Source organism: Armigeres subalbatus, chromosome 3 (assembly GCF_024139115.2).
Source record: "Armigeres subalbatus isolate Guangzhou_Male chromosome 3, GZ_Asu_2, whole genome shotgun sequence".
NCBI classification, from domain to species: Eukaryota; Metazoa; Arthropoda; class Insecta; order Diptera; family Culicidae; genus Armigeres; species Armigeres subalbatus.
Window position 1 is genome coordinate 217,179,242 of NC_085141.1, and position 27,934 is coordinate 217,207,175.

At 39.2% G+C, this 27,934-nt stretch overlaps 1 protein-coding gene across 1 annotated transcript in view; it reads right to left on the bottom strand.

The window, feature by feature from the left end:
* The window catches only part of LOC134225479 (small conductance calcium-activated potassium channel protein), a 634,818-nt gene that overhangs the window by 81,168 nt on the left and 525,716 nt on the right, over positions 1–27,934 (bottom strand). The window contains exon 7 of the mRNA XM_062705584.1: positions 8,373–8,508. Within this exon, the coding sequence (XP_062561568.1) occupies positions 8,373–8,508 (136 nt within the window). The remainder of the gene's footprint in view (positions 1–8,372; positions 8,509–27,934) is intronic.

Here is a 27,934-nt window from a genome sequence, read left to right on the forward strand (position 1 = left end):
TATTCACTCGGTTGTGTAAAAAAAGTGCATTTTTTATGCTCTCAAACTTTGTAGGAGACATCACTTCGATAAAAATAAAACTAATAAGTTACATTAACCAAAATATTGATTTTTGAGGGTCACCCTAACATTATTATTTGAAATTATCATGACAAATGATGCACACGACGTACAATAATGGTTTCTTCAGCAAAGTGCCTCAAAATTAAATAAGGAACAGCTTTCCAGAACATCGTACAATGCTAAAATTAGAAATATGAAAGATAAAAATTTTATCTTAAAATGTAGTGTGACCACCCTATTGCAACAAACCTCAAAATAAAGCTTAAATAATTTTTTTTTTTTGAAAACACTTTGTTCCTAAAATATCATCATGGCCCATCGTGCATTCCTATGAACTTGTTTTAAAAAATAATGAAGTTGGACACGTCGCAAGCCTGGCTTCAGAATTGATTAAACAGTGGTCACTTCCACCAGGGAACCAGCATTCCAGGGCGTCCCGCTATGTGACCTTCTTAATTTGCAAAATCATGAAGTCAAACATTAATCATGCATCAAGAAGGAAGGGTGGAGGCCTGTACGAATGAAACATTTTGAAATACAAGCAGATTTGCCAACTTTTCAATTATGAATAAACGAATGAAGCGTCGATATTTGATTTAATCGCAATCATCGTTGTTGATTGGATTAAGAATTGCAGAATAGTTGAATAAAGTTGTGGAGGATTGCAATAGAGATGCAGTCGGATGTATTCGTTGTTTTGGAAAAGAGGAATTACATTAATAGTTGAGTACTCGTAAAAAATCTTTTTAAGGGGCCATATACACGCTCCGACATGTTGTACAACTTTGACTCCGCCTCCACGAAATTCGTCGGAGTGAGCTCGGACCGTCTGTGGGCAAGTTGTACTGTCCAACAGTCGTACAACTTGCCCACAGACGCGACGGTCCGACTTCACTCCGACCGAACCAAATTTCGTGGAGGCGGAGTCAAAGTTGTACAACATGTCGGAGCGTGTATGGGGCCCCTAATACAATACACGATTATTTGGAATATGTAGTGATTCTACTTCAAAGTTTTCTTTTACGTACGTAAAGAGCTGTGCACTAAGCGGGTAAGATCCTTTTTCGGATAGATTGACGATTCACGGCTGCAGCGAAGTATTCTTCTTTATCGAATGACAGGAATTTTAATGCTTGCATATTTAATGTATTTGATTCTTATTATTTTGTTGCAATTTGCAAATAGTTAGAAAACAGTTGCTTTTCAAATAACTTGTTTTCAGTTGTTTGTATATTGATGAATGTATGACAAGGGTAGAAGATTATCTATTTTTTTTAAATTTCTTTATTAACGTGATTTTTTAAAGTTTGACATAAGTTCATCACGCTTCATTCTTTGCCGATCGCTTGAAGTAGCCGGATGTGAATGTCCGTGTCTCCATCGCAGGCAGTTATTTTTTCAAATCAGTGGAGTTTTTTCTCACAAAATAGTGAGTTTTTTATATCATTCCGCGTCATCCCACTGTGGATTAAGTGGCTGTCTAAGGCGATTCGTGATCGTCGAAGAAGGTGCTCGCGTAGCTAAAGGGTTACGCTTGCATTTACAGTGATTTTATTCGGTCCGCATCCAAACATCAGTGGCCGAACAGCATCAGCATCTACCTACCTGAACGGGAACGGATAAGTATACATATAACAAAGTGTATTGTTCTAACCGTCCGTTCTGATTGCAATTGATTTGCACTCACCACACAACAGTGGTCGAACTGTTGTCTGTCTGTCGTTCACCATATAGTTACCGTCGGCTTGCTTAGAGTACGACAAAAACAGGGTGACGCGAGAAAATAAAATTGGAATTTTGTATTTATTTCTCTTTTAAATTTTTTTTTTCTTCAAACAATAACTAGTTAATTTATACTTTTTTTTTTCTTCTTTTTTTTTCCTTGATTTTTTTTAATTTTTTTTTTATCAACTTTGAATTCATTCCACAACTGATGGATGAAGAGAACGGAGGCGATACGCCTCCCAAAGATAATGTTGTCCGCACGCGATTTTACCAGGCTTCCTCACCTGGTCCCTGGGTTGTTTACTTTCGGCAGAAAGTAAAAAGTATTGATTTTCTAGGAATCAAACGTGACTTGACGCGTCGTTTTCCGAAAACTGATTTTCATCAGATCAATCGGAATAAACTACGTGTAACCGCACCTACATATCAGGATGCAAATGCTATTGCAAAAGACCAACTGTATAATGTAGAATATTTGGTTTATGTGCCCTCGCGGGAGGTCGAGATTGAAGGCGTGATAAACGCAGCGAGCCTGACTTGCAAGGATGTACTTGCGGGAAAAGGCCGCTTGAGGAATGCAATAAAGTCTACCGTGGATATTCTGGATTGCAAGGAGTTGCATTCAGCTGCCACGGTAGATGGCAAAAAAGTGTATTCAAAGTCAGGCTCACTTCGAGTGACGTTCGCCGGTTCGATACTCCCAAAATATGTAGATATCGAAAATATGTTGTTTCCGGTGCGTCTTTTTGTACCCAGGGTTTTTAATTGTACCAACTGCAAACAGTTGGGGCATACTGCCGAGTTTTGCGACAATAAGCCCCGTTGTGGCAAATGTTTTGAAAGACATCGGGAGGAGACCTGCCAACAACAAGTAACAAAGTGTGCTTATTGTGGGTTGGATCCTCCCCATGGTTTGCAAGAATGCCCGGTGTACGAAAAGCGCACCCAAAAAGTGAAGCGCTCGTTGGTACAGCGCTCCAAGCAGTCGTATGCGGAAATGGTGAAGTCGCAAGACACATCCGCAACTGCCAACGCAACGGCCGCTATTTCAGCTGCCGTTCAAGTTAGTGATTTTTATGATGTCATTTCCATTGACGAATCGGACTCTGACGTAGCCGATATGGATGTTTCTGCGGAGGTACACGTGCCCGAAAAGAGGAAGAAACCGTCTTCCCCGGGATTGCGCCGTAAGAAAACAAAAATCGTCCCTAGAAGCTTGCCTAAATCTGATGGTAATGGGGGATTATTTAAAATTCCGAAGCAGCCTGTCTATACTGCTCCTTTTGACCCATGTTGCAGTAAGACATTCCCGCCATTGCCTAAAACTGATGTTTCAAAGAAACATCAGTCAAGGAATATCTCTGAGCAGAAAACTGCTACTCGCACTTCCAAGAAAAGAATCTCGTCCAAGCGAGGATTGATATCCTTTAAGGACCTTGTGGATCGTATTTTGAACTTATTCAATATTCCGAATTCATTGAGGCCAATCATTGACCTCTTTATTCCAACAGTTGAAAGTTATCTGAAGCAATTGACTGTTTCATGGCCCCTTCTTGCAGGACTTGTATCTTTCGATGGATAATACGGCCATACAAGATACAATCACTGTGCTGCAGTGGAACTGTCATAGTCTGAAACATAAATTGGACGTGTTTAGGTTTTTAATTCGCAACTCCGATTGCGATTTATTTGCACTCTGTGAAACATGGCTTTCTTCTGAAGATGAAATCAACTTCCACGATTTTAACATTTTTCGCCAAGATCGGGATGATAACTATGGTGGCGTTCTTCTGGGGATCAAAAAATGTCACCCCTTTTACAGAATTCCCATCCCAATTGTAAATGGCTTGGAAATCGTCGCTTGCCAAGTAAATGTAAAGAATAAAGACCTTTGCATAGCTTCAGTTTATATTCCTCCAAATGCCTCGCTTAGTCGTCGACATCTTTGGAGCGCAGTCTCTCTTCTATCATCCCCAGTTTTAATATTGGGCGATATGAATGCGCATGGTATTGCATGGGGCGAAACCAGAGACGATAACAGAGCGCCTATTTTCTATGATTTGTGCGACGATTTCAACTTGAATATCTTGAACACAGGTGAAGTAACTCGAATAGGACCTCAAGGTCAAGAAAGTCGAATAGATCTGTCTTTATGCTCAAATTCACTATCATTAGATTGTACGTGGAATGTAATCCAAGATCCCCATGGTAGTGACCACATGCCGATAGTCACCACAATCAGAATGGCTATCAACGATCAGAACCAGTTCAGGTTCCATTCGACCTCACGAGGAACATTGACTGGCAAACATTTGCATCGGCGGTAGAAATTGGTATTGAATCAACTGATATTCTGCCACCACTGGATGAATATCGATTCCTTACCGAGTTGATTCAAAAAAGCGCACTAGAAGCTCAGAAACGACGCGTTCCAAGTACATCTGTCATAAGAAGACCATCCACTCCTGGATGGGATGATGAATGTACTAAGTTGTATTCTGAGAAATCTGATGCCTTCAAGGCCTTCCGTAAACACGGAAGGTCCGAGCTTTTTGAAGAGTATTTGAGGCTCGAAAGAAAACTCAAAAATCTTCTCAAGGCAAAAAAACGTAGCTACTGGCGACGTTTTGTCGAGGGACTATCACGAGAAACCTCAATGACAACACTTTGGAAAACGGCTCGCAACATGCGGAACCGCATTTCCACCAACGAGAGTGAAGAATACTCCAATCGATGGATATTCAACTTCGCAAAAAAGGTCTGTCCAGATTCCGTACCAGCAGAACCGCTATTTCGAGAATCATTCACTGATCCCGGTTCATTGGGTGGACCATTCTCAATGCTGGAACTATCTATGTCTCTTCTGTCATCGAATAACTCTGCTCCGGGATGCGATAACATCAAATTCAATCTTCTTAAAAATCTCCCAGATATCGCAAAAAGACGGTTACTTGACCTGTACAACTGCTTTATGGAGTACAATATCGTACCTTCAGAATGGCGACAGGTCAAAGTAATAGCTATTCAAAAGCCTGGGAAACCAGCGTCTGATCACAATTCATACCGACCGATTGCCATGCTATCCTGCATGAGAAAATTATTGGAAAAAATGATCCTTTCAAGAATCGACCATTGGGTCGAGCAAAATGCATTACTGTCAAATACTCAGTTCGGTTTTCGAAAAGGTAAAGGAACAAATGATTGTCTAGCGTTGCTCTCTTCAGATATACAACTGGCCTATGCGCACAAGGAGCAACTGGCTTCAGTTTTCTTGGATATTAAGGGCGCTTTTGATTCTGTTTCCATAGAAGTACTGTCGGAAAATCTGCACAGTAGTGGATTACCGGTTATTTTGAATAATTTCTTGTACAATTTGTTGTCAGTAAAACATATGAACTTTACTCTCGGCACTCTGACAACTTCCAGAAATAGCTACATGGGCCTTCCCCAAGGATCATGCTTAAGTCCCTTGCTTTATAATTTCTATGTTAAAGATATTGACAATTGTTTGGAAGAACAATGCACGCTTAGACAACTTGCCGATGATGCCGTGATCTCCCTAAGAGGTCCATGTGCAGCTGTCTTGCAAGGACCATTGCAAAGTACCCTTGATAATCTGACTGTTTGGGCCAGGCATTTAGGGATCGAGTTTTCACCGCAAAAACTCAATTGGTTGTGTTTACTAAGAAGCGGTACCCTGCTCAACTGAAACTAAAGCTGTTGAATGATGACATCAATCAATCTTTATCTTCTAAATACCTTGGAGTCTGGTTTGATTCCAAATGTACCTGGAAACCCCATATTGATTATTTGATAGAGAAATGCCGGAAAAGGATTCATTTTCTACGCTCTATCTCTGGAACATGGTGGGGTGCTCACCCGGAAGATCTCATCAAACTCTATAGAACGACTATTCTCTCTGTTTTGGAGTACGGCTCTTTCTGCTTCCTCTCAGCAGCTGAGTGCCATCTAATCAAATTGGAACGAATTCAGTATCGTTGTTTGCGTATTGCCCTTGGCTGTATGCATTCAACGCATAACATGAGCCTGGAGGTACTTGCTGGAGTCACTCCTTTAAAGCACCGTTTCTGGGAACTCTCACTTAGAATACTGATCAAATGTGGAACAAGTAACACACTTGTCTTTGAAAATTTCGATAATATGCTTGAACTGATTCGTCAGTCAAGATTCCTGAGGGTCTACCTCACCTACATATCGTCAGATCTTTGTCTTCCATGTTATAATCCACCTCGAGCCCACTTCATCAACGACAGTTCCTCAATTGAATACGATCTATCCATGAAACATGCTATTCAAGGAATACCAGATCACCTTCGACACATATCTATTCCCCCTATTTTTTCCGAAAAATATGAACATGTCAATTGCAACAACAGATATTTCACTGATGGTTCTCGCATTAACGGATCCACTGGCTTCGGTGTTTTCAATGAAAATTCAACCACCTTTCGAAAACTTCAGGAACCGTGTTCGGTTTATGTTGCTGAGCTGGCAGCAATTAACTTCGCTTTGGGGATTATTTCCGATCAGCCCGTAGACCATTATTTCATCTTCTCGGATAGTCTTAGTTCTATCGAGGCACTCCGGTCGATGAAACCTGTTAAGCACGCATCTTACTTTCTTACAAACATAAGAGAGCAGATGCGTGATTTGGTCGAAAGATCATTCAAGATTACCTTTGTATGGGTCCCGTCCCATTGCCTAATCTATGGCAATGAGAAGGCGGACTCGCTAGCAAAGGTGGGCGCACAGGAAGGTGAAGTTTATGATAGACAAATCTCGAATAACGAGTTTTTCCCATTAGTCCGTCAGAGTACTCTTCAAAATTGGCAAATGAATTGGTCACACAATGAACTTGGACGGTGGCTATTTTCCATAGTTCCTAAAGTTTCTGCGCTAGCGTGGTTCAGAGGTGAGGACTTAAGCCGAGGCTTCATTCGCACGATGTCGAGGCTTATGTCCAATCACTATTCACTAAACGCACATCTCTATAGAATTAACCTGGTCGATAGCAATCTTTGTAGGTGTGGAGCCGGTTACGATGACATCGATCACGTAGTTTGGTATTGCACGGAAAATGGCGCCTCAAGAGAGCAACTATTGGATACCCTCGTGGCCCGAGGTAAACAACCCTTCCGGGAACTAAGAGGTGTTTTGGGAGGTGGTGTATTTGCAGGCCATCTATGCCTTTCTTTGCTCGTCTGACATCAAAGTTTAATACTTCAATTTTTTCTTTCTCAGTTTTTTTTCTTGTCTCTGTCTCATTGTTCCGTGTACCATGAAGCTCTGGCCATCCGAAAGATGCTCCCTGAAGAACCAAAACTCGAGCACGACGCTACGACAAATCAGAAATGACGTCAAATATCCGGATGAGCAGCTGAAATACCTCAAACCTAAATCCCAACCCCGTCCATCACCAAATTACGCAATCTAACCTTGAGTCGCCACGAGTATCTTGGTCTTTGTCCCTTTCCCTTACTAACTGTTGATAATAAGATGATATCGATTGTAAATATCATTAAGAGTCTCGGCTCCGTTAAGTGTTATACACGCCTGAGCCTGTCAAATAAATACAATAGATAAAAAAATAAGTTCATCACGGGAGATTATCTAATGTTATTACAATGGATTCCACTTACTCGACGCTTATTCAATGAAAGCTCGTACGAGCATTAAATATGACCGCATAAAAACTGTATTGAACGGAATTGCACTTGAAGGAATCCAAAATTTCATACAATCAATATAGAATATTGTTTTCAAATGACATCACCCATGAATAGGCACCCTTGCGAGGTATACGTTTTTTTATCGGATATGAATGTGTAAGAAATTGTTTTTTGGAAGATTACTATACGTGGTTTTTGTTTAGCTTAATTGAAAGTGTTTATTTGGTTTCCGACGGCTTTGGCAGGTTTTGTTCTATTATTGGCAGGGGGGTTTTTGTCGACCAAATTTTATGAAATTTGGCCACAATATTCTTTGATATGCAACGAATGTTTAGGCCAAATTTGAGCCTAGTCAGTCATAAAAAACCCCCCTGCCAATAATAGAACAAAACCTGCCAAAGCCGTCATTCCCCCTATGTCTTTTTATATTATTTTATTTAAAATGATAAAAAAGCTAAAGATTTCAAGTTTAGTCTTTTGTATGGATTTAGGGTGCATATTTTAAACACTCTCTACTCTTTATGTCATGTTTCTACTAATGTAGTACGGATGCAATAATCATGCTCTTCGATCGGAAAGTTAGATTTATAACGAGGGAGTTTATATCGGTGTCTAGAGTAATTGACAGCTTTGGTAGTTTTTATCTAACTTTTGGAAGAAGGAGTTTTATCGAAATAATTTTCTGAATAAGGTCATAAAATGCTTTAAAATGACAAAAAATATCAGCGATAAAAACAAATCTGCCAAAGCCGCCATTTACCATTTTTTTAGTAGAGTTGTCCTACAAAATTCACTACTTTTGACGTTGGTTGAGTTGAATCGTTTTGTTTTCGTTGGTTTGCGCTACAGTTGGACAGAACAATGGGAAAAGTAATTTAGCTTGATTGGACTCACCATAATACCCGTACTAACTGCAATGCCCCGACCGCAGTACGTGTTCGGTACGATATCGCCGAAGCCAACGCTCAGAAAGGTTATGGCGATTAACCACATGGCGTTCAAGAGATTGGCATGTTCTTCATCATGAAACCTGTAGACAAATCGGTCAACAACCAAATTATGGATGATTTTTCTTCTGCTGTAATCGTTGGATTTTGAGTTGGTTCTTGGAGAGAGCGAGCTTGATTTTGAAGGAATGTGTAACTATATTTTATGAAACATAAACATAAATTGATTTATGAGGTTTGCTGTCATTGAAATTGCTGAGAGAATCTGGACATAGCTAGCATTTTTTTCTGGTAAAGTACAATTTAACTAACAGAGGATGACAGGAAAGGTGTTAATGATTCGATTGATTTTTATCATGATACATTGTTAAACCGCTTAATCTATGTCTGATTTCATAGATTTCCAACCAACCGTTTTATTTATCGGAAGTTTTTATTTTTACTCAGTGCTGCAAAAGTTTAACTATTTATTTTGAAGGAATTTATTTGTAGGTTTCTCCTTCCTCGACAGCAAACGTTTTTGGTTTGCTTATGTTTATCGATTATTTCTTATAACATTTTATTTGATAATATTGAGTCAATTTACATTACACCCCAGTTCAAGCGAAATCATAACAAGAAAATAAAAACACACAACTTCAAACGAGTAGGGTTAATCGGGAGATATTATTCAGATTTAGAAACGGAGAGTACAGAGTTGGTGAAATGTCAGCCACAACCGAATTGAGAGTAGAACGCGAGATTCCAGATAACAGGTGAAGAGATTTGTGAATGTGATAAAACATTTTTGAATTACTTAAACGACCAATTCAGTGAACCGCATGTCGAGAGGAGTGACACTCACTTTGATTGCATTTAAAATTGAGGTAGCGATGTCAGTCATCTTGATACGTGGTGATATGTGAAAAAATGTGCTTTCATAGTGAAACTTCAAGAAGTAAATTTTATAGAAGAAATGAATTCTACTGTAGGTAATATATAAATCATATGATCGACACCTGAATTTGTTTCATTTGCATTAATTTGCAATCACTCAGCCACAAATTCAAATCGAAACCGTCATGTAAATGAATATTTTGAATAGTTGGACTGTAAAAATATATTATAATATTGAAACTGCAGTTAAAATTTGATTCTGTTGCTACTAATGATGCTGTTAGTGTGCAAAAGTGTAAATAATCAATCCATTCGTGACTTGAAGGTGTTCCGTGTCGTATTGTGTATTTTATGCGAGTTGCAAAAGCATTGTGTATTTGTTAGTTTGGCGTCAGTAGTAGTGGTGGAAGGCTGGTGATGAGGAGACTGTCTTGTACTTACCACCATTCCGCAGGTTAGAGTGATCCCCCGGCCGCAGTAAGTGTTTGGGACGATGTCGCCGTAGCCCACGCAAAGGAACGTGATAGCGGTTAGCCACATCGAATTTAGTAAGTTCGCATGTTCCTCGTCGTGGAATCTGCGCGTCATTCACATTCGGCCGAACCCACCGTGCGAGAGATTCGTGGGTCGTTATGCGTTGTAGTGGAAGTTCGCGGTTTGTCCCAGTTTTAGGGTTTTGATCATAACAGATTTCATATTTTTTAGTTTTGTACATTTTTGCCGAGAAGAGAAGGTGGTGATGGTGATGTGTACACGATGTAAGAGAAAGTGGCATAAAACAACGAGCAACCCGTGTTAGAAATATTTATTTAACGTGTCTTCGGTTAATTATATACTCTTGGTAAACTGTTTGCGATTTTCCGTTGGATCGATCAATTGGTTTTTGTTCTTCTATAATTGATTTGTATGTACCTATATGTAGGCACATCACATGCCTTCAAATGAACAAACTGAAATTATTCTGTTGCCTCGATTTAAAAATTCTCCAATTCCCCAGATTTCTCTACGTTCGTTTTAGTTTGCGGAAAACTTTCTGTGACCGAGTTCAAACGTGGTACCTAAGCTTTGTTATGTAAACTGGTGAATTATTTGCCTACACACTTGTTCTCGTCTCCTGTGCTCGGTATTTTTTTTAATATTTTATTAATGTGTTTTTTAAATCTACAGATTAAGTTGAACACCGAAGCTCGGTAATTATTGTTTACGGGTTTACACCGTAAACCATGTAAAATACCGACAAATCAGTTATTCGGTCAGTTATTCAGTTCCTGTAATTAATTTCATAACTGTCAGACTGTTTCTTCCACAGCTAGGCATGAATCATGGTCGTGGTATTAGACTTCAGGCCGCATATCCTCTCAGCTAGTAATTTAGAGGAATTTGAGCTTAAATGGACTTATTGGATCAGAAAAAACACGAAATTTTGGTTTTTGAATTGAATGGGAAATAATTTCGTTAAACCGAATAATCGGATCTTCTTCCATTGGAAACTTGCGATAAATACGCAGAATACCATCAACATTACCAATCCTTGTAGGTCTAGTTAAGGCAATACTTAGGAAACCCTGCAATGCTGTAGACGATCAACCGTCTGAATGGGGAATGTAACAACTACAACGTAAATTCATGGAAAACTTTTTGCGGTTCAACGGTCATTCATTCGAATTTCCTCGAGAAATTCATTCAAATTTCCTCGGGAAATTTATTTGAATGTTCTCTGGAAATTCATTCGATTTTTCTCCAGAAATTCATTCAAATTTCCTCGGGAAATTCATTACAATTTCCTCGGGAAATTCATTCGAATTTCCTCGAAAAATTTATTCGAATTTCCTCGGGAAATTCATCCAATCATTCGGAAAATTCGATTCAATTTCCTTGGGAAATTCATTCCAACTTTTCGATATTCATTCGAATTTCCTTGGGAAATTCATTCGAATTTCCTTGGGAAATTCATTTGAATTTCCTTGGGAAATTCTTTCGAATTTTCTTCGGGAAATGCATTCAAATTTCCTCGGGAAAATCATTCGTATTTCCTCGGGAAAATCATTCCAATTTCTTAGGGAAATACATTCGAATGTTTTTGGGGAATTCATTCGAATCTCTTTTGGAAATTCATTCGAATTTCTTTGGGAAATTCATTTGAATTTTCTTCGGGAAATTCATTCGCATTTCCTCGGGAAATTCATTCGAATTTCCTCGGGAAATTCATTCGAATTTCCTCGGGAAATTCATTCGAATTTCCTCGGGAAATTCATTCGAATTTCTTCGGAAAATTTATTCGAATTTCCTTGGGAAATGAATTCGAATTTCCTCGGGAAATGAATTCGAATTTCCTCCGGAAATTCATTTGAATTTCCTCGGAAAATTCATTCGAATGTTCTGCAGGAAATTCATTCGAATTCCCTCGGAAAAATCATTCGAATTTCCTCGAGAAATTCATTCCAACTTTTCGATATTCATTTAATATTCGAATTTCCTCGAGAAATTCATTTGAATTTACTTGGGAAATTTATTCGAATTTTCTTCGGGAAATTCATTCAAATTTCCTCGGGAAAATCATTCCAATTTCTTAGGGAAATACATTCGAATGTTTTTGGGGAATTCATTCGAATCTCTTTTGGAAATTCATTCGAATTTCTTTGGGAAATTCATTTGAATTTCTTCGGGAAATTCATTCGAATTTTCCTCAGGAAATTCATTCGAATTTTCTTCAGGAAATTCATCCGAATTTTTTTGGTAAATACAGCTGAATTTTCTTCGGGAAATTCATTCGAATTTCCTCGTGAAATTAATTTAAATTTTCTCGGGAAATTCATTAGAATTTCATCGGGAAATTCATTCCAATTTCTTCGGGAAATTCATTCCAAATTCCTTGGGAAATTCATTTCAATTTCCTCGGGAAAATCATTCGAATTACCTTGAGAAATTCATTCGAATTTTCTTCTGGAAATTCATTTGAATTTTCTTCTAGAAATTCATTCGAATTTTCTTCAGAAAATGCATTCCAATTTCCTTGGGAAATTCATTCGAATTTCCTTGGGAAATTCATTCGAATTTTCTCGGGAAATTCATTTGAATTTCTTCGGGAAATTTATTCGAATTTCCTCGAAATTCATTCGAATTTTCTCGGGAAATTCATTCAAATTTCCTCGGGAAATTTATTCAAATTTCCTGGAAAAATTTATACTAATTTCCTCGAAAAATTCATTTGATTTTCCTTGGGAAATTCATTCGATTTTCCTCGGGAAAATGATTCGATTTTCTTCTTGAAATTCATTTAAATTTTCTAGGGAAATTCCAGGGATTTTTTTCGGGAAATTGTTTCATATCTCCTCGCGAAATTCTTTCAAATTTCCTCAGGATTTTTTAAACCTTTTCTTGGAAAATGCTTTCAAATTTCCTCGGGAAATTCGGGAAATCTCCCGAGGAAGATCTGGGAATTAAAAAAAATGTGACGACGTTAACCTGCTGATTGGCGGATATCAGAAAGACAGCAACGTTGGAGCTAAAACAAAATAGTTATTTTTCCCCTTTTCTGAGTTGACAACTTTTTGAAAAAAAAAACGATGTTTCGGACGCGATGGACATGAAAATCTAGCACAGAAAAGCTATTTTAAGATAATGAAAATCGGCACCGTTTGATGACAGGAAAAATTATAAAGGTTTCAAAAATCTAAACCACGTTCAAATCGGACGAATCGTTTTTGAGTACGATGTCCGCCATAACTTTTAAAACATGATTTCGACATAACCGCGGTAGCATTTACATCGATAAGGGTCTAGCTTTCAGGCCGCGCTTGGAGCGCTGCGACTCTGCTTCGCTTTTCGGACTATAACTTTGGAACGGTGTGTCTAATGAACTTTGGATGAAAGGTACCATAAAGTAGACACTCGAAATTGTTACGTTGGCTTTAGTATCAGCGCACAGCTTAAGCGCTAAGGAAGACTGTGGCCGCAAGTATGAGTGCTGGCGTAAGACTCTTTTATACGGGCAGGTTTTAATTCGCTCAAATGCTTACGCTCATTCAGCGGTGTCCACAAACAGGAGTCTAGGAGAAATCCCAGATTAACAGTACCAATTTAATCAAAATTCCGAATTAAAAAACTTTCAAAGAAGTTAAAACTAAAATAGACAAGGTATTTCAATCAAAAAAGATCGTAATCACAAGTAAATAATGCGAGCCACTTCATTTTGTACGGAAAATATTGCAATTTATCCCGGGACGATCTTCTGTCATAAAAGCTACTTATAACCAAAAACCCATTCCACCACTTTCAGCGCGTGATTTGTAGTGTGGATGGAAGCATAACAATTTCTTTAAGCCCTTCTGAATTAACCCGGATCTTGCTCCCTGGCTTTCCTATTTCAGTTTTTTTTATAACAGCAACTTTTGTAAAGCGTTCTAAAACATATCATGATGTCCTAGGTCGTCCAAACTGTTCTGGAGTACATATCCTCTAATGCATCAGAAAATATCTCTCGAAAAAAAATATCTAAAGCTGAGAATATGTCCAAAAATATTTATATGATCATAAGACATGCAATTATCGGGTTTTGAATTAACGTAACCTATTTCAGGGTCTCCAAAACGGCGTTGAGTTCAGAACATATGATCTACCCGATTAGGGTGGTCGGTATTGGCCATTTTTGACAAATACCGGTATTCGGTATTTGGTGGAGTCAATACCGGTAATACCGGTAGAATACCGGTTTTTGTGAAAATTTCAGGTACTAAAATAATAACTTTTGATTTGGACTTTAAGACGAAAAACAAAATTTGTTGACAAACTTCAGACGTTAAAATCATTGCTTGTTTAGCTGGGCTAAGCGAAACTAAAGCGACTCATTTCCCAATCCGCATTGGATTTTGATGGCAATGTTGCCAACTACTGAGAATGCCCTCTCAAGTTCAACCGAAGTTGGACGGATAGTTCCAAGACTGTTAAAAATCAGTGTCAAATACTTGCCCTTAATCCCTTCAGATTCATAGTAGGAGAATTCCTTACGAATTGCATGCAGGGATCCTGGCGTCAACGTATTTGCCATCAGCAACGTAAGTGTTTTGCTCTGCTACAGTCTCTTCACAAGTTGTTCTTTAAACGATAAACCAGAAAAAATATCCATAGAGGCATCTTTTTCTTACCGATCATCAGGTATGGTCGTTGTCTCAGTTTCAACGGTCGCATCAGGAATAATTAGACGCTTCAAGATCGCGCCCAGTTGTTGAATCAATGAATTGTTGCCAAAATCGTTTCTGATTTGGTAATTGCTTCACGGCAGAATTATTCAAAAAATCAAAAAGATCGGCGTATTTGGATCGTCTCTCTTGGATTCGTTCCTTAAAAGCATCGAATAAGTGACGAAAATTTATGTGTTTTAATTTGATAATTGTTCCAACACAAATTGGAGCGCCACATCGGCTTCATATGGAGTGCAGAATCTGAGGAGTAGTTCCACAGCAGCTTGAACCACTAATTCAAATTCTTTTCCTAATTCAGAACGGGCAAATTTTTGCAAAAAAATCGTTTTTCACAGGTGATCTCCGGGAAAGAACTATTACGGCTCGTACCTTTTTCATAATTTCATACATTTCAGGAAAATGCTCGACGATGCCAATGACGATGTTTATTGCAGAAAAAAGGTCATTTGCAGTTTGACAGATGGCTAAGAGAATGAAGCAACAGGTATGAATAATGACGATGTTGATCAATTTTTGTTGTATCGTGAACGTCGTCATTATTGCTTACTTGGGCAAAGTTACTCATGCGCGCATTTAATTATTGTAATTCTTGCACGATGAATCTTTACTGCTTGTAGTGCTTGTAATCGAATATTTGTTCCATCTATTCTGGATTTCTTATTCACAAAGGACAGATATGCGATTGCAGGTAGTTGAGCTGATACATGTAGGTGAAAATTATACCAGATTCTTTATACTGATAGCAACATTTGAAATACCGAAAATACCGGTTTTTTCCGTCGCTAAAACCGGTATTTTCGGTACCCAAAATTGGCCTGTAATACCGGTATTACCGGTTTCGGTACTACCGGTTAGACCACCCTATACCCGATCAATCAAGTCTTGAACGATGTGTTCGTGCAGCGCTATGCATCCCATCAGCTCCATTAAGCCGACAGGGCTTCACTCATTACTTTTACAAACTACTACTGGCTACTTTTTGGTTCTCCAAAACGTCATGAAGCTCAAAACATACAATCTACCCGATGAACCTAGTTCTGAACCATGTACCCGTGCATTGCTAAACATCCCAGCAGGTCCATTAAGCCGATAGGATTTCGCTCAACACTTTTACAAGTTTCTACAGGCCTTTATGGTTCTTCAAACCCGCATGGGGTTCAGAATGTGCGATCTACCCGATCAACCAAGTCCTGAACGATGTATCCATTTAGCCCTAAACATCACAGCAGGTTCATTGAGCCAGTACGATCTCATACGGCAGCCCTTACTTTGCACCGTTCAATGTACAAAAATGATCCATAAAAAAATGAAAAACAATCCGCAAATAACATCTGAATGTTCCATAAAACGCTACCATAAATCAATAAAATAGTTCGAGAGATTCCATAAAGAATAATTTTATAATCCATAAAAACTATATTTTGATCCATGAACTGTAAAATTTACGCAATTTTTATCCTGATGATGATAAATAAATTCAGTAATATGCTTCATAACTTTGGTCATATGATCCATAATTTTGTTTATATGATCCATAATTTTTATAATGTGACCCATAATGCTTGGAAAGAAGGCCAATGAAACTATAATACAGGGAGCGGCATAAAATAATGCGAAAATGTTTAAACTTGAATATTGGGTTAATTTGAGTAGCAAGTGACTAATTACTGTTGAAAGTATATTTGTTTATGTTTACTTTCAAATGCCGCAACGAGTATTTGTAATTGTTTTATTGCAATTTTGAAAAAAGGTTCGCAAAAGAAGTGACTACTAGTTTGTTGCTCGCCCAGAAGACGCCGAATAAGATTTGTAAGGTGGTAGGATGACTTTTGGCCACAGTTTATCACCTTAAAATGTCTCTACATGATGGATCTAAGCAGCGGAAGCCGGGAAGTTGATGTTCGTGCTTTGCACGTATGTCAAACCTGATCAAATCGGCTCGTCTGATCTGGTGCGTTCCAGCAGAAAATATGCCAAGGAAGTCAAAATTTCTAAGAAATCCATGCGAAAACCATCAAAGAAGGCTTGCATGTACCTTCCAAAGCTTGAGCGAAAAGTCGCTTTATTGCAGCTGCAACTAGCTGTATGCATGAGTCAATATATTATAGACCCTTTTTGGAACTCGGATCATGTGATCTATCCAATAAAGCAACTTATGAATGGTGTGAATATCATGGAAATTATGATCATACGCTTATTACACCGGATTAGGTAAATACTGATGATGAGAATATTGTGAAAGTTTGATTGATGTGGTAGATACTATGAACTAAACCCATGAATATTTTGGAGTACCTTGAAGATTCCGTATTCACGAAAATTGGGTTTGCATGATGCGTACATACCTATTGAACAGAATTGGGGGTATACCGGCGATCAGGACATTTCAAAAGCTTTGATTGATCTGATAGATACCGTGGGCTGAACTGCAGATCATTTTGGAGTACCTGGAAAATCTCGTATTCAGGAAAATTGGATTTGCATCATGCGTATATTCTTATTGAACTGGATTGAGGGAGTAGCTATACTAATGATGAGGACATTGCTAAAGCCTTGATTGATCTGATCGATACCGTGAGCTGAACTCCAAAACGTTTTGGAGTATAATGAGCATCTCGTTTCAATAAAATAGCCCTAGCAGCACACATATTCCATATAGGTTACTGCAACTCATATGTGACCAGATTCAGTCGCAATCAAGTTGCTGCAACCAGATTTGCCTGACTTGTGCTGACATTGCAAAAGCCTTGATTGATCTGATAGATATCGTGAGCCGAACTCCAGAACGTTTTAGAGTACCTTGAGCATCCCATATTCAAGAAAATTGGATTGTTATGATGTGTATATAATTATTGAACCAGATGGGGTGTATAATGCCGATAAGGACATTGCAAAAGCCTTGATTGATCTGATAGATATCGTGGGCTGAACTCCAGAACGTTTTGGAGTACCTTGAGCATCAGGTATTCCTGAAAATTAATCACTGGCACAACGTTCAGGATGTCGCAACTTGTCTGAGTATCTAGAACTATCAAACAATTTAGGATTCAAACATGTCAGGTGCATTCGCATGCTCTCAGAAGCGAAATCTTCCCAAGGTTTCGGATATCTGGGTCTTCAGGGTATAGTCAAACTTAACCCTCGATATTTTTTTCTGCAAAGCCAACATCCTGGTGAAGATTAGCAGAGGGCCATATTAGAGAACAAGCATTGTTGAAATCTTCAGTTTCTATACATTTCACACTTGCCGCTCGCTTGCGGTGTCAATCGAATCTGTATCTTCATTACTTTCATCTACTCTCTTTCGCTTTGAGTAGTATAATTATCACCGAAAAAAGCCAATAAATTAATTTCGATAAAGTCACGCGGTGATCAAAGCTTTCCTAATTATAGAATCTAATTGACGAAAAATTGATGAAATACAGTTCGAATAAGATTCAATTTGGGCGAAGTATGAGCTTGCGAGCTGGGGCCCTCCTTAGCCGTGCGGTAAGACGCGCGGCTACAAAGCAAGACCATGCTGAGGGTGGCTGGGTTCGATTCCCGGTGCCGGCCTAGGCAATTTTCGGATTGGAAATTGTCTCGACTTCCCTGGGCATAAAAGTATCATCGTGCTAGCCTCATGATATACGAATGCAAAAATGGTAACCTGGTTTAGAAACCTCGCAGTTAATAACTGTGGAAGTGCTTAGCGAACACTAAGCTGCGAGGCGGCTCTGTCCCAGTGTGGGGATGTAATGCCAATAAGAAGAAGAATGAGCTTGCGAGAGTTATGCGTGAAGAGATTTAGCGCGCTCATGTATGAATCTCTGGAAATGTGAGTCAATAGAACTGTTTACGTTTGCCGAACAGCACATTAGCAGGTTGAAATCGCTGTTATTTTGCCTGTCTTGGTACAGTGATCACCATGTCACTATCCAAGCCGTTCCTGGCTGGGTGGTTAGGCAGAATAACAGCGATTTCAACAATGCTTGTTCTCTAATATGGCCCTCTGCTAATCTTCAGTTTCTGTTCATTTCACATTTGCCGCTCGCTTGCGGTGTCAATCGAATCTGTATCTTCATTACTTTCATCTACTCGCTTTCGCTTTGAGTAGTATAATTATTACCGAAAAAAGCCAATAAATTAATAATACTTTAACACCAGAATTGACTCACTTTGATGATATGTACTTTGCTAGTGTAGTGATGACTAGAAAGGCATTCTGAAAATAATTAAATTAAAAATCTACGGTCAAACTGAAATAATTTGTATAGAAAAAAATAGAAATAATTTGTAAAATAATGTAGGTGTATTGATCGTTATATGATGATTCTGACAGTGACATTCCGAGGGCGCTCTGGAGCTCGCTCGAAAACTTATTTGCAGAACTCGTACAATAGGTGACGTTCATATTTCATGCCAAGCAATATTGATACACATTTTCTTCAGCATTTTTTTTTTCAATAGATAACGATTTCTCAGAACGAGGAAGGGTCATTTGGCCGAAACTCATTCAGCCGAAAGCCATTTGGTCAAATGTTATTAGACCGAGAGTCATTTTTCCGGAAAGGTCGTTTGGCCGAAAGGTTCGTTTGGCCAAAAGGGTTATTTGGTCGAAAGGGTAATTTGGTCGAAAAGGTCTTTTGGTCGAAAGAGTCATTTGGCCGAAAAGGTTGTTTGGCCGAAAAGGTTGTTTGGCCGAAAGGGCCGTTTGGCCGAAAAGGGTCGTTTGACCGAAAAGATCGTTTGGCCGAAAAGGTCATATGACCGAAAGGGTCATTTGGCCGAAATGGTTATTTGGCCGAAAGGATTATTTGGTCGAAACGGTCCTTTGGCCGAAAGGGTCATCTGGCCGAAATGGTTATTCGACCGAAAGGGTCATTCGGCCGAAAGAGTCATTTGGCCGAAAAAGGCATTAGGCCGAATAGGTCATTTGAAAAAATAGAAACTTAGAGTAAGAAAAGCGCGAAGTGAGTAGTGAGACGTCTTACAACTCACTTCTTCATTTTTTTACAGCGAGAAGTGATAAATGAGTAGTGAGAAGTGAGATGTCTCACTTCTCATTCATATTTTCAAGCCAAATGACTAATTCGACCAAATGAGCCTTTCGGCCTAATGACCTTTTCGGCCAAATGACCCTTTCGGCCTAATGATCCTTTCGACCAAATGGCCATTTCGGCCAAATGACGTCCGGCTAGATGGGTTTCGGCTTAATGGTCTGTTCGGCCTATTGGTATTCAACCAAATGGCTTTCGGCCGAATGGGTTTCGTCCAAACGACCCTCCCCCTCAGTTTACAACACTTTCTTTTCTGGATAAAAATACTAATCTACGATGTGTAAATGTCGTTTTTATGGGGTTCAGTAGCGTGTTCCGGAATGCAAAGTGTAACAACTCAAAAGGCTTCCTCGAAAGCAATTATGACATAGAATAACGTTTTCCCCCGATATGGTACTCGTGGTTTTTTAGAAGTTTACAATTAGTAACAATTTGGTATTCAATTATAATTATGTTACATAGTATGCCGTTTTTAGATCTCGAGAGCATTCACTGGCTCTGACGGGCCATAATTGTAACACTCATTTGTGCTTACGTACACTCATGTATAAGTACTAATGATCACTCAGAAGCCTTATGGCTGCTGACGAGCATTCGCGAACACTCAAGGGCCTTCATTACATCCGCATGGATTTACTAACGAACATCTTAGAACAATTAAAAGTGAAAGCTCACACTTACGAACCACTCTTGGAAAATAAGCTCACATAAGCTGGAGCTCACAGGAACGCGTCGACACTTATAGGCAATCACGAGTAATTACGATTACTTATAGACACTCGCAAACACTCAGGAATATCAACAGGCAATCATGATTACATGTTAAGAGTATTTACAAACGAGCTTAATCCAACAAACAATTAAAGTCGAATGAACTAGTTTTTTGGCAGTAGAAGACGATTTTTGGCTGTATAAGCGTTTTCCCGTCTTCAATGTTTGTACTCTTCCCATCACTGAAATTCATGCACATTTACAAGCACTCATGGGTGCTGAGAGCATGACCATTTGCACAACAACATCGAAAAACATCAAGCATATTACGAATTACAGAAAGATGCACACAGAAGATGGCTGGAGAGATATTCGATCCGCCATTGGTAGCACCGCAACCGCTGCACTTGGCACGGTGCCCCCGGATCAGAGAAACGACTGGTATGACGGCGAATGTGAGCAGTTAGTGGAAGAGAAGAATGCAGCATGAGCGAGATTGCTGCAACACCGCACGAGGGCGAACGAGGCACGATATAAACAGGCGCGGAACAGACAAAACTCGATTTTCCGGAGGAAAAAGCGCCAGCAGGAAGATCGAGACCGTGAAGAAACGGAGCAACTGTACCGCGCTAATAACACACGAAAGTTCTATGAGAAGTTAAACCGTTCACGTAAGGGCCACGTGCCACAGGCTGATATGTGTAAGGACATAAACGGGAACCTTCTTACGAACGAGCGTGAGGTGATCCAAAGGTGGCGGCAGCACTACGAAGAACACCTGAATGGCGATGTGGCAGACGAAGATGGCGGTATGGTGATGGACCTGGGAGAACGCGCGCAGGACATAATTCTACCGGCTCCGGATCTCCAGGAAATCCAGGAGGAGATTGGCCGGCTGAAGAACAACAAAGCCCCTGGGGTTGACCAACTACCAGGAGAGCTATTTAAACACGGTGGTGAGGCACTGGCTAGAGCGCTGCACTGGGTCATTACCAAGATTTGGGAGGAGGAAGTTTTGCCGCAGGAGTGGATGGAAGGTGTCGTGTGTCCCATCTACAAAAGGGCGATAAGCTGGATTGTAGCAACTACCGCGCAATCACATTGCTGAACGCCGCCTACAAGGTACTCTCCCAAATTTTATGCCGTCGACTAGCACCAACTGCAAGGGAGTTCGTGGGGCAGTACCAGGCGGGTTTATGGGCGAACGCTCCACCACGGACCAGGTGTTCGCCATTCGCCAAGTACTGCAGAAATGCCGCGAATACAACGTGCCCACACATCATCTATTCATCGACTTCAAAGCCGCATATGATACAATCGATCGGGACCAGCTATGGCAGCTAATGCACGAACACGGTTTTCCGGATAAACTGACACGGTTGATCAAAGCGACGATGGATCGGGTGATGTGCGTAGTTCGAGTTTCAGGGGCATTCTCGAGTCCCTTCGAAACCCGCAGAGGGTTACGGCAAGGTGATGGTCTTTCGTGTTTGCTATTCAACATCGCTTTGGAAGGTGTAATACGAAGAGCAGGGATTAACACGAGTGGTACAATTTTCAATAAGTCCGTCCAGCTATTTGGTTTCGCCGACGACATAGATATTATGGCACGTAACTTTGAGAAGATGGAGGAAGCCTACATCAGACTGAAGAGGGAAGCTAAGCGGATCGGACTAGTCATCAACACGTCGAAGACGAAGTACATGATAGGAAGAGGTTCAAGAGAAGACAATGTGAGCCACCCACCGCGAGTTTGCATCGGTGGTGACGAAATCGAGGTGGTAGAAGAATTTGTGTACTTGGGCTCACTGGTGACTGCCGAAAATGACACCAGCAGAGAAATTCGGAGACGCATAGTGGCTGGAAATCGTACGTACTTTGGACTCCGCAAGACGCTCCGATCGAATAGAGTTCGCCGCCGTACCAAACTGACAATCTACAAAACGCTCATTAGACCGGTAGTCCTCTACGGACACGAGACCTGGACGATGCTCGTGGAGGACCAACGCGCACTTGGAGTTTTCGAAAGGAAAGTGCTGCGTACCATCTATGGTGGGGTGCAGATGGCGGACGGTACGTGGAGGAGGCGAATGAACCACGAATTGCATTAGCTGTTGGGAGAACCATCCATCGTTCACACCGCGAAATCGGACGACTGCGATGGGCCGGGCACGTAGCCAGAATGTCGGACAGTAACCCGGTGAAAATGGTTCTCGACAACGATCCGACGGGCACAAGAAGGCGAGGTGCGCAGCGGGCAAGGTGGATCGATCATGTGGAAGATGACTTGCGGACCCTCCGTAGACTGCGTGGTTGGCGACGTATAGCCATGGACCGAGCCGAATGGAGGAGACTCTTATATACCGCACAGGCCACTTCGGCCTTAGTCTGATTAAATAATAATAATAATAATAAATAAATAGAAAGATGCATCATTGACACAATATTTATAGAATATTGCGTTACGATGCGTGAAATTTTAGTCGAAAATACCTTCATAACGCCTTTTGAAATCCTCCCGAGAATCCCTCAGGAGGAGGTTTCCGAGGAATTCATTTTAAAATTATCCCAGGGCTACATTGCAAATTTCTTCAAGAATTCTTCCAAAAATTCTTCTTGGAATTCATTTAATTTCCTAATTTCTCCGGATGTTCCTCCAGGAGACGATCCGGATTTTTTCCCGAAGATTCCCAAAGGAATACATCTGGAAACTCTAATAACCCCTCTAAAAATTTCCCCAGAAATACATCCGAGGATTTTTCCAAGACTTCCTCTGCAAATTTTCCCAGAAATTCCACTGAAATTCCTCCAGAGATTCCTCTAAGAGGTCTTCTTAAAATTTCCCGGGAGTTTCTTCGTAAGTTCCTTCAAGAGTCCCACAGAAATTCCTCCTGATGTTATCCTCGAAATTTCTTTGGAAATTCCCCCAGGAGTTGCACTGGACATTCTTCTAAGACTATAGCCTGCCTAGTGCTCGATTAAGCATGAACAATTGAACATGTTCATACGAATGGACAGAGGAACCAACAAAAATCAAGAAATTCAAGAGGAAATCATACTCAACTCCACTCTTTGTCATAATGACAATTATTTGTCAAAGATATCTAGAAAACTGATGAGGTCGGCATGGATATCATACAGACTTGAATTTATTTTTTGTCATTACGACAAAGAGTGTACTGAAAGTTTAATAATAAAAATAATTTAAGATAGATTTAATGCCTTCCTATATACCTATTAGTCAAAAAGTAGTGTCAAGGTGTTGTTTGACGCGCATAGTTTTTTTCATTTCAGAGATTGACTTCTCCACTTAACTTTTTGCGCTGATTAGTATTTTCTTGGGCTTATAATTTTCCAAAGTACATGTACAACAGAAAACGTATTTACATCATTATAGAGAGTGACTGTATTCTGCATCTTCGAAAAAAATGGAGAAAATATTTTTTTTTGCTGTAAAGGAAAACCAAACACGAGAAATTGGAAATATTTAATCAGTTACTCGATTGGCACAACAAAAAAATCATCTGTTTGCTCTTTACTATTTAGTTGCATTGTACACACAAAACCACCCAAACCAAAGTAGTGAAGCTTCAAGGAATTCGAATTGCTTGATCATTGAATGGTTATGTTTTTGTTTGCGATTGTGGCCACTTTATCTGTGTCCTCCGAGGTACCGCCACAAAACCCCAGTCATTTGTATGCATCAGCAGCATTCATTCGAACGGAATCAGATTTCATTCCAGGTGACATTTGTTTTCCTTTTGGCACACCTATATTATAAACAGAAGCCAAAAGCAGCATTCTGTTGAACATTCCCGAGAGCTTCCGTTCCAAATCTCGAAAGACAACCAAAGTCGTGGGTTTTTGCCGACCGGTACGAGCGTTTGTTCTTTCATGAGGGCTTATAGATAAAACGGAAAGCTTTTCTCTGTACAATCGTACCACCAATAGTGCATTCTTTCGGGACCGGAGCAGAATTGCATGGATGCAAATATGTACGTGGAATTGCGATTTACATGAAGGTAGGCACATATTAACTAACACTTTAAATTTTAATTTGAGCTCAATTCTGGAATTAGAAAAATCTAAGAGTTCGGACTAGTCAATGTGATTTTTTTTGTCGATTCGATACCCTAGCAACACAATGTTCATCGGTTTGGTTCTAACATCTCACATTTAATTTAATTCAGTAGTAGCGGCAAATGTCCAAGAGAAAAAACCTAGCTGCTAACATATCGGATGCTTGGAATTGAGAAACTATTTGGACGCACTTTTCGAAGCATAACCAAAAGTCGTCATCTATGTTCGCATTTGCTATCTGTTGTTTGCTGCGGATTCACTCAAATCATCATAGAAGGGGCAACATCTTCTGGGAATGCGATTGCTATGTGGGTTGGCAGCCGATAGAAGCCATTGGTTGTGGGTTTCCCCTATAGGGAAGAATAGTCCAAAATACACCCCATAAACTTTTTCGATGTTTTCATCAATATAAACAATAATCTCGAACCATTTCATCGTGTAGATGCAAAATGTTTAAAACTAGCTACATTCCACAATGATCTCCTACTTTTTTTTATCTTTATTAACGTGATTTTTAAGTTTTGCACAAAGTTCATCACTACTCTCCTATTCAAACAACCATGTTTGAATGACTTTCTAACGCATTTAAAATATGTTTTAAAAATGGGCCTGGGACAAATCGCCCAAATGGTGTAAAATGATTCAATTGCATGTGAAATAATGGTGAACGCATGGTTGTTTGTTTGATTATCTTAGCGGATTGAACGCAAATCTTACGGGTAAGGTGAAATAATCGCAAATCGTTAAATTCAATTGAAAATGAAGGGATTTTACTCAAACTTTTTACTGCAGCTCGATAATGAATTGCTCATTTTGAATTGTAATGGTACTTATGGTGCTTAGAAATGACGTACCCAAGATTATATGAATGATTACATTTTGCCTCGTGGGTGCATTATGCACTGTTTTCCCTTACTTATTGAATGAAAGCGATACTTTTGCGGTAGCGGTATGAGAAGTGCGGCAAACATTCCGACTTCCACCTGAAATGCTCGACTTGTCAGGAGTAGGGCCTTTTGTGCATTTATGGGATATGAATAATAATCCGATCGTATCAGATATGATTCAATTTCGAAGCGACAGAAGACGATATGGGTGCAGAATTTGGAAGGCTGTTTTCTCTGGTGTATACACATGAAACATTTTATAATTTTACGTCTTTTTTTTTTTTAATAACTTTCAGGGATGAATGAACTCGCAAAATTCGCTTTAAATTTAAAGTTATATTTACATGATGTTTGCTTTTTTGCCTATATGCGAATATATTTTCATTACTTTTTTGCTGTGTAACTGTCAGTGGTACGTACATTTAGTAGACATTGAACTGATCCAATGTGTTCGATGTCGAACAATAAAATTGAGCAATTCTGTTTTAGCTTCAGGGTGGAGGAATTTATTAGCTGCTGATTAGAATAAATTTCGTGCACAGCTAGCGAGCCTAAAAGCAAACAATAATGAATATTAAACGCCATGTAAGAAATTATGTAGAAATTTATTGATTTTATGTACTGTTTTAGCACCGTGTAAATTTGAATTAATGTTGTATCCTATCGCTACTCGTTACTCATTTAATTTGTTTATAGAACGTTTGTATTGCTTCTTGGGAAATTGTTTTGGCAAGTTTTTTATTTATTTCCAAGGTTTTCCATAATCAAATATTCTAAAACTTTGAAAGAATTTTCCTATACGATAGGTCGTCACAACATCCTGACAGAAATAGAAAAAAAATCTTACCATATCCATGATTGACCCTATTTTATTTTCGCTCTCAAAACACTTGTAAAAAAGTCAATATTCAGCTGATCAGTTTTAGTTTTTTGAACAACAACAAGTATTTCAATTGCGGTACAAGTTTGATTATTCAAACAAAGGCGGTCATATTTGATCATTTATGTTATTCGTTACAAATTACTGTAATAAATCCTAACCCTTGTTTTGAACTTTGTTCAATTTGAATCAATCCAACGGAATGCGCAAACATGTTTTACGATAAATATAATGGAAAAAACTATATAGCGAATGATCAAAAAAGAGATGAGAACAGATATCTGCAACATTCATATAATTGTTCCTATGGAGAAATTCGATAAGAGATAACATCTTTGTTGTCTGCGTTTGGTGGATGTTGTTTGGTGGCTGATTTGTTATTGTTGTTGTTCGCGTTCGGGTGAAACATTTATATTATTGCACAAACACATGTAAGGGTGTACGAGTCGGAACTTTCAAAGCCGCATACAAACAAGATATCGAAACAACAAATGCGTGTTTGTGAACAGAGAACGAAAAGTTGGTTAACATTTAGTGGGCTTTGGAAACAAGAATTGAATAACAACAAATGCTGCTCAACACATTGAACATAGAACAGGGGAAGAAAAGGAAGAAGAAGATAAATATGGAAGATAAAACAGAACAACGAAATAGGAAAAGTTCTGTATAGCGTGTAGAAAGTGTGATGTAAATGAAAGAGAAACGAAGATAGAAAGAAGAGCGAGTAGAGCGTTTTAGCGGTTCCGTGTATTATTTTTAATAGCATTTGTTACTTTGGAAGATGACGTATTTTGTAGCAAATTAAGGAAGATAAAAAGTTGCCATGAAAACTGAATATTTATGATACTCTCCGAAAAAATGAATACTTTACAATTTGCATTTTCAAACATTTGCACTTGGCTTAGCAAAATACATATCCGCTTAAGGTGAGGCATACAGTGACATTTATACTGTTCAATAATTTTTAAGTAATAATGAGTATTTTTTTCTTAGGTTTGTTTCAATAATAATGGGGGGTTTCCGATTTGGTACAAAAGTTGATCATTTGCTACCAATATTTATCATCTTCTTATCAATTTTGTAGATCCAAACAATGAAATTTCTTGGAAATGTATTAGTTTTCAAAAACGCCTGTTTCTCTACAATAAAGAAAAAAATATTAACAAAAAAAATTGCGGTGATTGTGCGGCAAACTATACAATCAATCATAATGTTTGTTGAAAATTTTTAGTAGTTTCGACTGACTTAGAAAAAAATCCACTACTGGATTGTGACATTACAGACGGTTGTATACTATTTCACCGAAAAACATTTCGCGGAGTTTTTTTTGCGGTGTGTATCAACTCTTTGAAACATATTTCGTAAATCATTCCGCGGAATGCCATTTGGCGGAATTCAGTTAGAATAATTATTCTTTTGGATGGTCGGGTGTCACATTTAACAAACCCGAACCCGACCCGTACTCGAGAATTTCATTCGTAAACCCGTACTTGACCCGAACCAGACATAATTTAATTATTATTATTATATAGATATTTTTTGGTTCTTTTTAAATCGAAAAAATGTAAGCCCAAACAACGAACTAGCCACACAATTAACAAAACTGAATGAAATAATATTCATATATTTATCTCACAAACCCGTCGGGTTCGATTCGGGTTTAGGGTTTCAAAATCCGAAACCCGACCATGCCCAGTATAAGGCGAAGGGAGGAGTAACGCCTTTTTAAATGGATGCATCTACCCGTTATAAGGCAGGGATTATGTTCAACGGCTTGCCGAGACCTCCCCAGGCCATCTGCTAGTTGTGGTGCCTGCCTAGGATGTGGTGGGGAC